The following is a 12,113-nucleotide window of genomic DNA, read 5'->3' as shown; positions in this document are numbered from 1 at the left end:
CCCCTACTCATGCTCTGTCTCTCTCTGTCTTTCTCTCAAAAATAAACATTAAAAAAAAAGTTAAATAATAAATGTAAAAGGCTCAGAATAGTACCTGGCATGTGGTAAGCACACAAATGTTCTCTCTTACTATTATTCCAGTTCACAGTTGGGTTAACAGAGTGCCTACCACTCCCAAGACAGATGAGATATACCTCAGAGATACTCCTGAAAAGATGTGTATAAATTGCTGTTTACAATTATTTTTTATCTGATGATAATCTTAAGCCAACAAGATGAGTTAGTTACTTCAAAGCATTTAGTGGTGAGTCCTTCCTTGAAAATCAGTCTTTCATTGCAAGAAGCCTTTTGTGGAGTATCAGATTTTTTTGGTCTCCTATTTTATATTTGTAGAGTGCTTTTAACTATTCAAAGCACTTCTGTGCCCTGTATCTCATTCCAATTTCACAGCAATCCTGTAACGGTAATGTCGGCTAAGCAGCCATTGTTACCTACAACTGCTGGACAAGGAAAGTCTGTTACGAGTAAGGCGCCATCTGTAACTTATCAGGACCACACAGCAAGCCGGTAGCAGAAAGTGGATGAGAACAGCAAGATTCCCCAGCCCGAGCTTCTACCTCGGCGGGAGCTGGCCACTCCTCACTCGAAATAGCATTTCCTATGTGTTGCCAGCAGATGAAAAGACAATAAAGCTTGGGAATTTTATCATTACTGTATATAAGCCTGGAGGGCCTTTTGCTTTCAAATCATGCCCAGAGTCATGATCAAAGCCAGCTGACCCTGCGTTCCCCTGGCCTCTGCTCCTGGAACGGGGTAGACTCTGAGCTGGAAGACTTCTCCATGACCTACACCCTCTTCCCACGTGGCTGGAGCCATGGATGGAGTTTCTGGGGATGGCTGCCATTGGTGATCACTGTGGAAACACACATACCTGTTAGCGTGCATGTGTGCGTGTGTGTGCGTGTGTGTGCATGTGTGCGTGTGTGTGCCATGGATGGAGTTTCTGGGGATGGCTGCCATTGGTGATCACTGTGGAAACACACATACATGTTAGCGTGCATGTGTGCGTGCATGTGTGCGTGTGTGTGCGTGTGTGTGTGTGTGTGTGTGTGTATACACGAACTGCTAACGACCTACAAGGATATTCTCCAGGCCAATTGTTCTCAAAATTAATCCCCAAATAGCAGCATCAGTATCACTTGCAAACATGTTAAAAATGAGAATTCTCTTATTTAAAGAGAGAGAGAGAGAGAGAGAGAGAGAGAGAGAGAGGGAGGCACCTGGGTGGTTCAGTTGGTTAAGAGTCCAACTCTTGATTTCGGCTCAGGTCATGATGTCACGGTTGGTAGGTTCGACCCCCGCATTAGGCTCCATGCTAACAGTGCAGAGTCTGTTTGGGATTCTCTCTTTCAGCCTCTCACTCTGCCCCTCCCCTGCTGTCTCTCCCTCAAAATAAATAAACTTAAAAAAAAAGAGAGAGGGAATTCTCAGCCCCGCCCCTGGACCTACTGAATCAGATGGAGTCCTATAGTGTATGTTTCAACAAGTCTTTCCGGTGATTCTGGTGCCTGTTAAAATTGCAAAGGTCTGCTCTAGACCCCTAGCTCTATGAGCCAGAGCAAGTCATTAAGGATTCCGGACCTCAGTTTCCCCAACTGTAAAACAGGGATAACGATGGTACTTACTTCATAGGGTTAGTAAAGGTTAATGAATTAATAGAAATAAAGTGCTAAAAATAAAGTGCTGGCATGCCATAGGTGTTCAGTAAACACCAGCAACTGTTAGTTGTCTCCTTATGTGAACCAATAAAGCCCAAATGGACAATAAAATAATTTATTGATTTAGCGATTCTTTACATGAAACTAGCTCTAAAATACTACCTGTTCCTCTACTCCCAAAACTTCCCCAGAACATCATCTGTTTTGATTCTTATCACTGATTTTTGTGAGTTCACCCTGATCTCATGACCCTAGTTCATAAGTTTTCACAAGGGTCTCTGGCTAAAAGCAATAAACCGCTAGCATGAGATCATGGGAGTCTATTACGTTGCGTAGCTTGCCCTGGCATAGAGATGAATTTTTATTTTTGGCATGAAAACTTTAGGGTTTTGCCCTCTAAGCTTGAGTCTTAACTACTGACGCTCCCAGAAATCCTCACCAAGAAACTGCATTTGCGGCCCTGCTACACCAGGCAGGAATATCACCGTCCCGAAGGTGACCAAACATGAAAGGCTTGTGCAGCTATAAAGCTGAAGGAAGTTCCCTACCCAGGGCTTAGTATGAATTGTAGGTACACATACCCACAGCGTGGGCACACTGCGTCCCCACCGCATCAGTCACTACTTCTCTCCTGTCCTCTCCTGTCCTGAGCTTGTTCCAGAGCCTACAGTCCTGTACCTTCTGTGGCCAAACCCAGAGGGCATAGGATTCTGCTATGAGAATGCTGTCGCTATGGGTGAATAGGTTTTGAAAGAAAGAAATGTCTCCCCTATTCTTCTAGTAATCTCCCTACGGTCAACGCTACCTGGTAACGAGAGGCCTTTGAGGCTTGTGTGGAATCTACCCCAGTGATGTTTTTTGTACTAAGATCAGAAAACCTGATCTGTCTAAAGAGCCCCCTAAGAATTAAGTGTTCCGGGAACTGAAGTGAAAAGCCTGCCATTTGCAAAGGAGATTCACTTGGGCCAGTCGATTGTTTTCCATTTGTGTTCTCTGGAGCCCCTGGAGGTGCCTTGATAGCTACCAGTAGGGGAATGTGGGCAGGAGGTTGATAGAGAAGAGGGGGCAATGTGAACAGTGCCCCCTGGAGTTGTGTGGCAAAAAGACTGAGAAAGCAGAAACCTGGCAATGCTGTCCCAGCACTAACAATAGAAACAGAAAGCGGTTTAAAGTGAGGATTATTTTTTTAGTAAACGCAGACCCGTGTGAACAAGATGTCCTCTTGAAATGCAATCTCAGCCTACAGAACAAGAACGCTGTTCATGGGAAAGTGGTACCAGTCCCTTTCGAAACACCAGCTCCCACATCAAACCCAGGAGAGGCCAGGAGCAACTAAGGAAGGGACAGAAATGAAAGCCCCCAGCCAATCCCCACCGTCTACGTCCCTTACCCACACCAGACCTCTAGGTGTCAAACCACGACAAGGAGACCGAGAAACCTCATTACGTCTCGACCTCTCTCCCCCCCACATCAATTGTGCTTGCATCAAAAAGGATATTTTGTTTACTAGTGTTTTCAGAATAAACTACGTACACTCTGACTGGTGTGTCCTCAAAGGCCCCAACTATTTATGGAACTACCGTTGTGTCATAGCCTCAAAAAATAACTTCTAAGAAAGAAGTTTCTGTATTCTTAATGCTTAACTGCACTTCCCCAAACCCAACAAAGAGTTCTCCTTTCTTTTATTTGCCTGCCCTGAGTTTGGCCCAGGTGGTACTTGCATTAAGCATTGTCACAATACACTCTGAACTTCAGCTTCTGTAAATATTTGGAAAGAAACCCAGCGTGTAATGCTGTGCAGAGTGATATGTGAGCCGGTGGTGAATATAGGATCATTTAGAATCACCCCCAGAGTGAAGGAAAGTGACGTTTTGACATGGTCAGCCCCCTGGCTTCCAGCCCACGCAGCCCCATTCTATCAAAAACGTTGGACCAAGTCCTTACCGTGAACTTCACAGCCTGTACTACTTATGTCACCCAAACTGTGGGTGGCTGAGTCCCCAGTCCCAGGACATGGGAGATGAGAAAAGTGTGGGTAAGATGATTAATAACCACAACCTCCTAGAGAATTGGAAATGAAAAGAATTTTAAGAACATATTGGAAACTAAACTATTATAGAGATGTAAAGAATTATTTTACAATATATATTCATTGTTCTTCCACTCCCAATTTTACAGGTGAGGAAACTGAGGCCAAGGGAATTGTCCTGATCCAAGGAAGGGATCAAATCCATTAGGGGTCAAAAGTCATCAGCCATAAGAGCCCCCACTCAAATGTAAGGCACGGAGCAGGATAGGTTCCTTAAAGTCACGTGACCAAATCTGGAAGAGTTTAGTGCTTTTTGTAGAGAAGTGACCCCAGGAGTGCCAAAGCCAAGAGCAAGACCTGTGATAATGGCTGGCCTTTGATTGTCCTTCCAGCTCATCAACAAAGACATCGAAGAGGCCATTGAAGCAGAAACGTCGGGAGATGTGCAGAAGGCCTACTTAACTCTTGGTAAAGTAAACCTAGCAGAGTCCCTGACTTAGGGTGGGCTCCCTGGAATCAGGCTCGGAGTCGGAGGTTTGCATGTGGGAAGACTTTAGGGAATAGTTCGGGAACAACACACCTCAGCAGCATTGGGTAAGGGAGAGAGTAAGCATGACGCAGCTGTAACGGGGGGCGGGGGCTTTGCTGGTCCCCCATGGAGCCCTGGAGCCAGGAGGCAAGGGGGCAAGGTGTTTAAACCACACACCAAGCAACCGGTGGATGCTGGCCGCAACCCCGGAGCATTTGCCATGGTGGGTAAGGCAGGGCCTTGGAGGGCCATTCCTGGGGAGGGACTCAGCTGTGAGCAGCCAGTAGGCTGCAGATGGAATGAGTGCTTTGGTCCCAAAGAGGGCCTCTGGGCGATGCATCATGGCATCCACTACAGTCTCATTAAGATCGTGGGTCAACGAGAAGAGCATCTGTCAACAGGCTACAGCATTGTCTAGTCTCAGGGAGCCATATGTGGTTCAGCCAGGTTTCCAACCTATGAACAAGTTTTTGCATATGCCTGATGGCTCGAGGGTGTTCTTTTCCACTTGATTCCCTTCAACATTTAGAATGAATGAGGTCTCTTGAGAAAGAGTGGGGAGGGAGACCAGATCTTTATTGTGCCAAGCAAGCACACCAGCACCTTCTCTCCAGGTGTTGCCCATAGGCAGGAAAGAGCAGAGAGACGGGCATGGGGCTGTGTCTGGCAGGCTCCTTTCTTCCTTTCTGCAAGCCCCGGAATGAAGCCATTGTCCATTGTCCATACTCTCCTTTGGCGAGGAGTCGAGGGCACCATCTCAAATAGCACAAGAAACGGAAAGACGGATCCCCGGAAGAGGAAGAATTGAAAAAGTAGTCCTGGAAGTTAAAAAATGTGCTCTACCTGCCAAACTTTTTGTTTTGCTTTTTGTGGGGGCTTTAAAAAAATTTTTAAACAATGTTAGCAATTGATTTTTTTCAGTCTGTCCTCATTTTGCATTCAAATTAGCAGGGCCTCTACTAATTTGACCTCTACCATGATGTACAGAGGCCTAAACATCCCTAGTGTCACTCCTGACCCCAACTGGACATACATGGACGACTGTCCTTGGGGCTTAAAAGATGAGTCTCTTAAGTAAATGGAGGGATCCACTAACAGCCTGACTCAAAGGCTCCAAATTCTTCCTTTCTGTGCTGGCAGTGCAAAGAATCAGGAAAATACCAGAGTCCAGTCAGAAGATTATACCAATGATGATAATCCACTATCAATATTATTAACAGTAACAAAACCATTCAATTGTTTAACATTTAGTTAGCATCTACCGGGGCTGGGGGTTGCGCTTGGTGAGGGGATCAGAGGTAAATAGGTCCAGTTCTTGCTCTTAGGAAGTTTCAAGTCCATGGTGGAAACAAACAAATCAGCAGATTAGGTTACAGTAAAGATAAAAACAAAAACAACCGGAGTGAGGAGGGTACAGAGGAAGGAAGGGCCACATCCCTGGAGACGGGGAACATAAAATGCAGGACTTAGGTATGCTCCGGTGGTAGGAAACTTCAAAGTGATTAGAAACGACCTTAAGTATAAACCACACAAGCTGTAGAGCATGACTTTACAGTTGTATTTTCGAGACACTTCCCACCCCCACTCATACCTGACTCATAAAGATGCCGGTTTATGGTTAAATTTGAGACCAAATGAGTCCTACCACTTGCATGCTCTGAGGCAGCACTTTTCCAGTGGGCTCCAGGGCCCACCTGCACCAGAATCACCTGTAGAGAGGTGTGTGAAAATACAGATTCCTGGGCCCCATCTCAGGCTCCCTATTAGAATCTCCAAGAATGGAGCCCAGAAGCCACACTTTTACAAGCTCCCCAAGGGATTGTCTTCTCCTCATGATGGCTGGCTATCCTGCCTTCCAGATACCACAGGGTATATGCTCACATTTTCCCTGGCTAGCCCTATCCAGACTCTTGAGGGATTCTTTCGGCAGCTAACAACAGACGTTATTCACCAGGCATAGATTGCATACAATAGAAAAGCTGAGAATTCTCTTCCCAGAACATCAGGAAGAAGGAATGTCAGGGGAGAAGACACCTATGAAGGGTTGGAACACACGGACATTAGGCATTTCAGCATCAATGTGTCCTGCCTGGGAGGGGGTCTTAAGTGAGTCTCAAGTATGCCACTCCCCAAATTGACAGGCTCCCCCCACCAACCACCACCAATCCAGCAGCTTTTTGGATTGTTCTCAGGATAAAGAGGTCAGACACCTGGGGCTGGGCTTTTCTGTTCTCCTGAAACTCTGGTGGCTTCCACATGGCCTATAAAAGAGACAGACCCCCAACCTAGACGCTACTTCCCTAATCCTGTTCCCTTCTAATTCTCGGAAGCATCAATCATATAGGCAATTACATAGAAAACAAGAGTTCCCATCCCAGGACATATCAAGGATGCACATCCCACACTTACGCTCAATGTATTACTTGCTATCAATCACTAACATCAAAAATGTTAAGTGTTCTAGGTAAATGCCAACACCTAAAGAGTAAATGGTTCGTTTCCCCAAAGTGTTTGTCCTGATGGGCCCCCCAAGCATGGGAGGAGGGGAGAGGAACAATGATTTCTCCCCAGGAGTAGAGAGGCACTGTGCTTCACTGATCTGTGGATTAGATCAAAGCTGGCAGGCAAGGGGAGGACCAGAAAAGAGCAGCTAGCAAGAACACAGGAAGGTGGTCTGTAGACAGCATCGAACATTTCATGAGGCCGCATCCCAGATGGAGAGCTCAGACTGTGGGGCACTTGGAAAAGATTCCAAGATGAAACTCACCGAGCAAACCCAGTGAGGAAAAACAAAGGGCGGGAAAGATGTTTAGCACATCCTGGCGGCAGTCCAGCTGAGTGAGTCTTCGAGATTCTGAAGTTTTATTACAGCAGAGTCCCCAGCCAATCTGTATTTCCCCTCTGAACCCAACGCCAGCATCAGAGATTTCATTCAGATAAGAAAAGTTACTCCTGCTGGTAAGAACCATGAACTTGGCAGGGAAAGCCTGAGGGTGGCCGCAGCGTTCCTCCTCCCCTGAAGGGTCTTCAGGGACCAGCAGAGGGGTTTTGACTCAGTTCTTGGTTGAAGAGCCCAGGTGCCCTGACCCGGGGGAATCTTCCAGATCCCACTAGAGTGTGAAGTCTTCTCCTTTCAAACACCTGTCTCACAACTGAGTCAGCTCCAAGGACAGCCAGGTGATACGGGGGGCCAGCTCTGTTCCTTCGGAGGGTCTCCATGTTCTTCAACAACATGTAAAAGCCTCACCTTCTCTTGCCCCTCGTCCTGCCCAGTGAGGTGTGCCCGGGACCAGGAGGGCTATTTTGCTGACCGTCTGTACAAGTCCATGAAGGGTGCAGGCACCGATGAGGAGACACTAATTCACATCATCGTGACCAGGGCTGAGGTAAGACACACTCCACTCCCAGCACATGGGCCACCACTTCTCTTTTGGCCACCGCTGATGTCATCAACAAAGTTTTTCTTAAGGGTTTATTTACAGAAAAAGTGAAACAGAGACAGCCCTCGCCTTCCCAGACTTTGTGGAAGACCTTGTGCCATGCTTCAATCTGTTTCTTTTTATAAAAACACAATAATGATAGTTGCTTCTATTTTTGCCATGTGTGGCTCCAGAGAGCTCAGGGCCTGTGCAGGGGGACCTGGGGGAGTGCAGCCCACGCTCGGCTCCACTGTAAGGAAGACGGACCAGAGACACTGAAAGGATGGGGACGGACGAGGTCACCCAGCAGCAGAGACAATGAGCAAATGACTGCCTCACTCCCCAGCCAGGCCTTTAATTAAACACACCACAGAAGCACAGCTTTGCACAAAAGACACATCAGTACAAGACAGTATTTCTCAACCTTTTAAAAAAATTTTTTTAATGTTTATTTACTTTTGAGAGAGAGAGACAGAGCACGAGCAGGGGAGGGGCAGAGAGAGAGAGAGAGAGAGAGAGACAGATCCTGAAACAGGCCTCAGGTTCCGAGCTGTTAGCACAGAGCCCGATGCGGGGCTCAAACTCACGAATCGCAACATCACGACCTAAGCGGAAGTCTGACGCTTAACCGACTGAGCCACCCAGGCGTCCCTCAACCTTTTTTAAAATTATTAGTAGTAATCGTCCCACTAAGGAGCCTTTGGGGGCCCAGTTTTTTCCTAATTGCCACTCCCCCAAAACATGAACACCACAGAGGGACTTTGTATCTGTTTATGTTCCGTTTACACATATTCTGTCATATTCTGTATGTATATATTGTGTTCTGTAAATACATCTATAGATTCTGTTCTGTATGTATGTGCGCGCGCGCGCGCGCGTGTGTGTGTGTGTGTGTGTGTGTGCACGCGCGAGCTTTGACATAAAAAGATTAAGGTTCTTTTCACCCTCTAAGAATGCATTTTTGCCCTGTTGGGAGCGATATCGCCCACCTTTGGGAATGCATGACTGTAAGAAAGAGGGAGATGAGCACCCACGGCCTGTGAGCAGCTGTTGAGATTCAGCACCGATGCTCTGGCACAGGGGTCACAGAGGGAAGAAGGGACAAGTGAAGGGGAAATGGCATCTCGACCACACTGGGAGAAGCCTTGGAGAATGAAGTGTAACTGAGCACTTGAAAAACCACAGACATCTTCCCTCAAAAAAAAAAATTGTTAAATGAAGGGGGACAGATCCCAACCCAAATCCTGGCCCATGGCTTTGACAAATAATACTTAACATCTGACACCATTTTTAAATATAACTTAGCAACAAGACCGTTCTTTCGTTTTTATTTCTATTCCAGGAATTTCTCCTCCCCCTCCACTGTTCATAGTTTTCTTCTGGCTTACTGTCTGTTTCTCTTGCTCTCCCTTCCTTCCCTTCCCCATCTCTCTGCCACTCTCCTGAGTTCTCTCCTCCACTGTCTCTCCAGATCTCCACGGTCTCTGTCTGTCTCTTAGCAAACCATCCCCATCCCCCCCATGCTCCTGCCAAAGTCTCAAGAGATTCTGAGGCTCATAGAAGCATGTGCAACACGGAGCAGGGTGGGGATTCTGAAAGACCCCAGAGGGTTGGAACATTCTGGAGGGCCCACCAGAGCTCTGTCCCATCTTAGTATTGGCCACATGTCCTGGGATAGTTTAGGAGACTAAGCATCTCCTTGGAATGCTTCAGGCCCAGCCAGATATATTGGCTATACCCTAATCTCCCCCAAAGCCCCATAATACTAGAACAGAACCCCGGTGTGCCCCATCCCACCCCCGCACTGACCCACACCGTCCTGCCCCCTCCCCCAGCCAAGTAGCAGACAAGTCGGGGGACGGGGAGGGGGCACAGGCAACATCCTGCCGGAGCCTCCCTCCTGCTCAGCATCCGCTTGGCACAATCCTTCATTCCCCTGCCTTCTGCTCTCATCTTCTTTCTTAGTTCATGCCTCCAACTGGGGCAGGAGGAAAAAGAACCAGAAGGCTGAATGATGGGTTGTGGATCTGTCTGGAATGCACGATAGAGTCTAAAGTTTTAAAAATTATAAAAAGAACACAACTCCTGGTTAAAGAGAGCTCTCTGCTTCCTTTACGAGACACACTGTGTTCTCTCTGTACTTACATCTTTTCTGTTGCCAGTATTGTCTCCCTCACTAGGTTCTAAGAATATCTGGAGCGGAACAATCTTTTTATTTGTTTTTCTTCTGAGTCCTCTGCCCATTTCCAGCACCCAGGTTTTTCAAGCTTTCAATGAATTAGGTCAAAAATAAGTCCTACAAATTGGTATTGATTTGAATTTTATTGATTGGCATTAATGGTCTTGCTGATCAGGGTACAAGAAGGAAACAAAAGCTTCATTTCAAATCTCTGTGTTGATAATTTTCTTAACCCTATACCAAGAGTCAGCAAATTGTGACCTGCAGGTGGGCCTGTTTTTATATAGGCTTGCTACCTAAGAATGATTCGTTTTTAAATGACTGTAAAAACTCAAGGGAAAAATATTTTGTAATACATAAAAATCATCTGAAACTCAAGTTTTTGTGTCCATAAATAAATTTATATATATATAATATATATATATATATATATATTATATATATATATATATTCACCTCTGTAACCGGAGCTGGACTCGGCTTTCCTTTTCCCATTCATAAAATAATAGTAATAATAGTGATAGCCCCTACCTCCAAGGGTTGTGTTGAGGCATACATGAGCAAATGAGCGTAATGTATTCAGAACAGTGACCACCTGCATTCATAGTGAACACCCTATAGATGTTCTTGTCCTCACTGCTGTCGTCATTTCTCCTACAGGTGGACCTTCAGGGGATAAAGGCAAAGTTCCAAGAGAAGTATCAGAAGTCTCTGTCTGACATGGTTTGCTCAGACACGTCTGGGGACTTCCAGAAACTGCTGGTGGCCCTCTTGCACTGAAGCAAGCCAGAGCAGTGGAAGGACAGGGAGGAGCCACCTTTGTCAAGAGTCCATTTCAAACCAGATTTGCAAATGTGACTCCAGCACAAAAACTACTGAAGAGTTCTGGCTTATTTTCTTGCCAGCTTGAATACTGTAGCCAGGCCAAGCTGTTTAGGTGAAGGGCAGCAGCCTCAAGACACTTGTGCAGGTCACCCTGAATGCTGGCTTAGCAAGTATCTGAGCTGCCTTTCAGCTTTCCTTTAGCGTGGCAACCTGAATGCTTTCTGAGCACAAATGAAATTCGCAGTTGATGAAAACACTATACTTGTAATAAAACATTCAGAAGAATATGTATCAAATAGAGGCGGGTAAAGACTGAATGGTTAAGGTACAGGGAAGACAAAATTAACCAATTCATCAGTGTTCCTTCTGTGCGTTCAATCTCAAATGCTCAATGTTAATTAAAGTGGATTATGCCCCCATCAGCTGCTTTTCCAAAGACTGGGTTGATTCGTTTTGGCTCTTGTCCTGGAAGTATATGACTTGTGAAATTCAAACATATGTGGGAAATGCATATAACAACCTTAATTAATAACCACCAAAGATAACAATCAAGGCTAGCAGTAAGGAAACAATTGAGGTGCCCGTGTGGAATGTAACTAGGGGTAAGATTCACGGCTACCTTGTATAAATGGTTCTTCTTATTTCTCTAGACATTTGACCCACTTGAGCCTTACCTCTGATCTTCAAATACAATTAGGCTGGGCATGGTGCCAACAGGATCAAGGTCAATGGTCTGACTCTCAAACGGATTGGTTCCACACCAATAGAATCTCTGTTCAAGATGTTTGTCTCACAGCCATGAGTTACTAGACGTAGAGGGGTCTGTCAAGAGAACATGGACGCTTTGATCCAATAATTACAGTTATCATTCATTGGGCAATTATTTGTGTCTGGCACTGCTCAGTAGCACACTTTCATGTCTAATCCTCTCAACAGCCCTATAAGGTTACTATTACTCCCATGTATCAGTTGAAGAAACTGGAGAGTTCATTCCCAGGCCAGTAATGTAGACCGATGCCTCTGTATTCAACAGAATGCTGCAAGTAAGTTAATATAGGCAGGTAAAGCTCTCTTCCCATTAGCAAAAAGACGGTACACACAGGTCTGCCTGAAGGAATTGGGGAATAATTCACAGAGATGTATTAACGCTGGATGTTGAAGAATGTGGAAGAATGTTCTCCAGAGAAACAAAATAAGAAGGGTAAAAGCAGAGGCTCAGAAGCATGAGGGAGCAGGATATGTTCAGGAAGTGGTGAAATCCATTCTCCTGGGCATAGATGCGGTGAAAGGAGGGAGAGGGTTGGGGAGGCAGGCCATGAAGCTGCTGAAAAGTTTGTTTGGATCACATTAGCAATGGTTTTGCCTGCCAAGCGTGGGCCCGGTCCTTTGGGCAATGGGGGGGGGGGGGTGTCAC

General features: G+C 46.0%; 1 protein-coding gene across 3 annotated transcripts in view; it reads left to right on the top strand.

Moving 5' to 3' along the window:
* Positions 1-11,121, top strand: part of ANXA13 (annexin A13) — a 51,543-nt gene extending 40,422 nt beyond the window's left edge. For all 3 annotated transcript variants that reach the window (XM_060611254.2, XM_060611255.2, XM_060611256.3), the window contains 3 exons: positions 4,140-4,215; positions 7,550-7,662; positions 10,535-11,121. In XM_060611254.2, coding sequence (XP_060467237.1) covers positions 4,140-4,215; positions 7,550-7,662; positions 10,535-10,654 — 309 coding nt within the window. In that variant the 3' untranslated portion in view covers positions 10,655-11,121. The remainder of the gene's footprint in view (positions 1-4,139; positions 4,216-7,549; positions 7,663-10,534) is intronic.
* The last annotated feature ends 992 nt before the right edge of the window (positions 11,122-12,113 follow it).

This window comes from Panthera onca, chromosome F2 (assembly GCF_046562875.1).
Source record: "Panthera onca isolate mPanOnc1 chromosome F2, mPanOnc1 haplotype 2, whole genome shotgun sequence".
Lineage (NCBI taxonomy): Eukaryota > Metazoa > Chordata > Mammalia > Carnivora > Felidae > Panthera > Panthera onca.
This window is presented reverse-complemented; position numbering and strand designations above follow the sequence as displayed.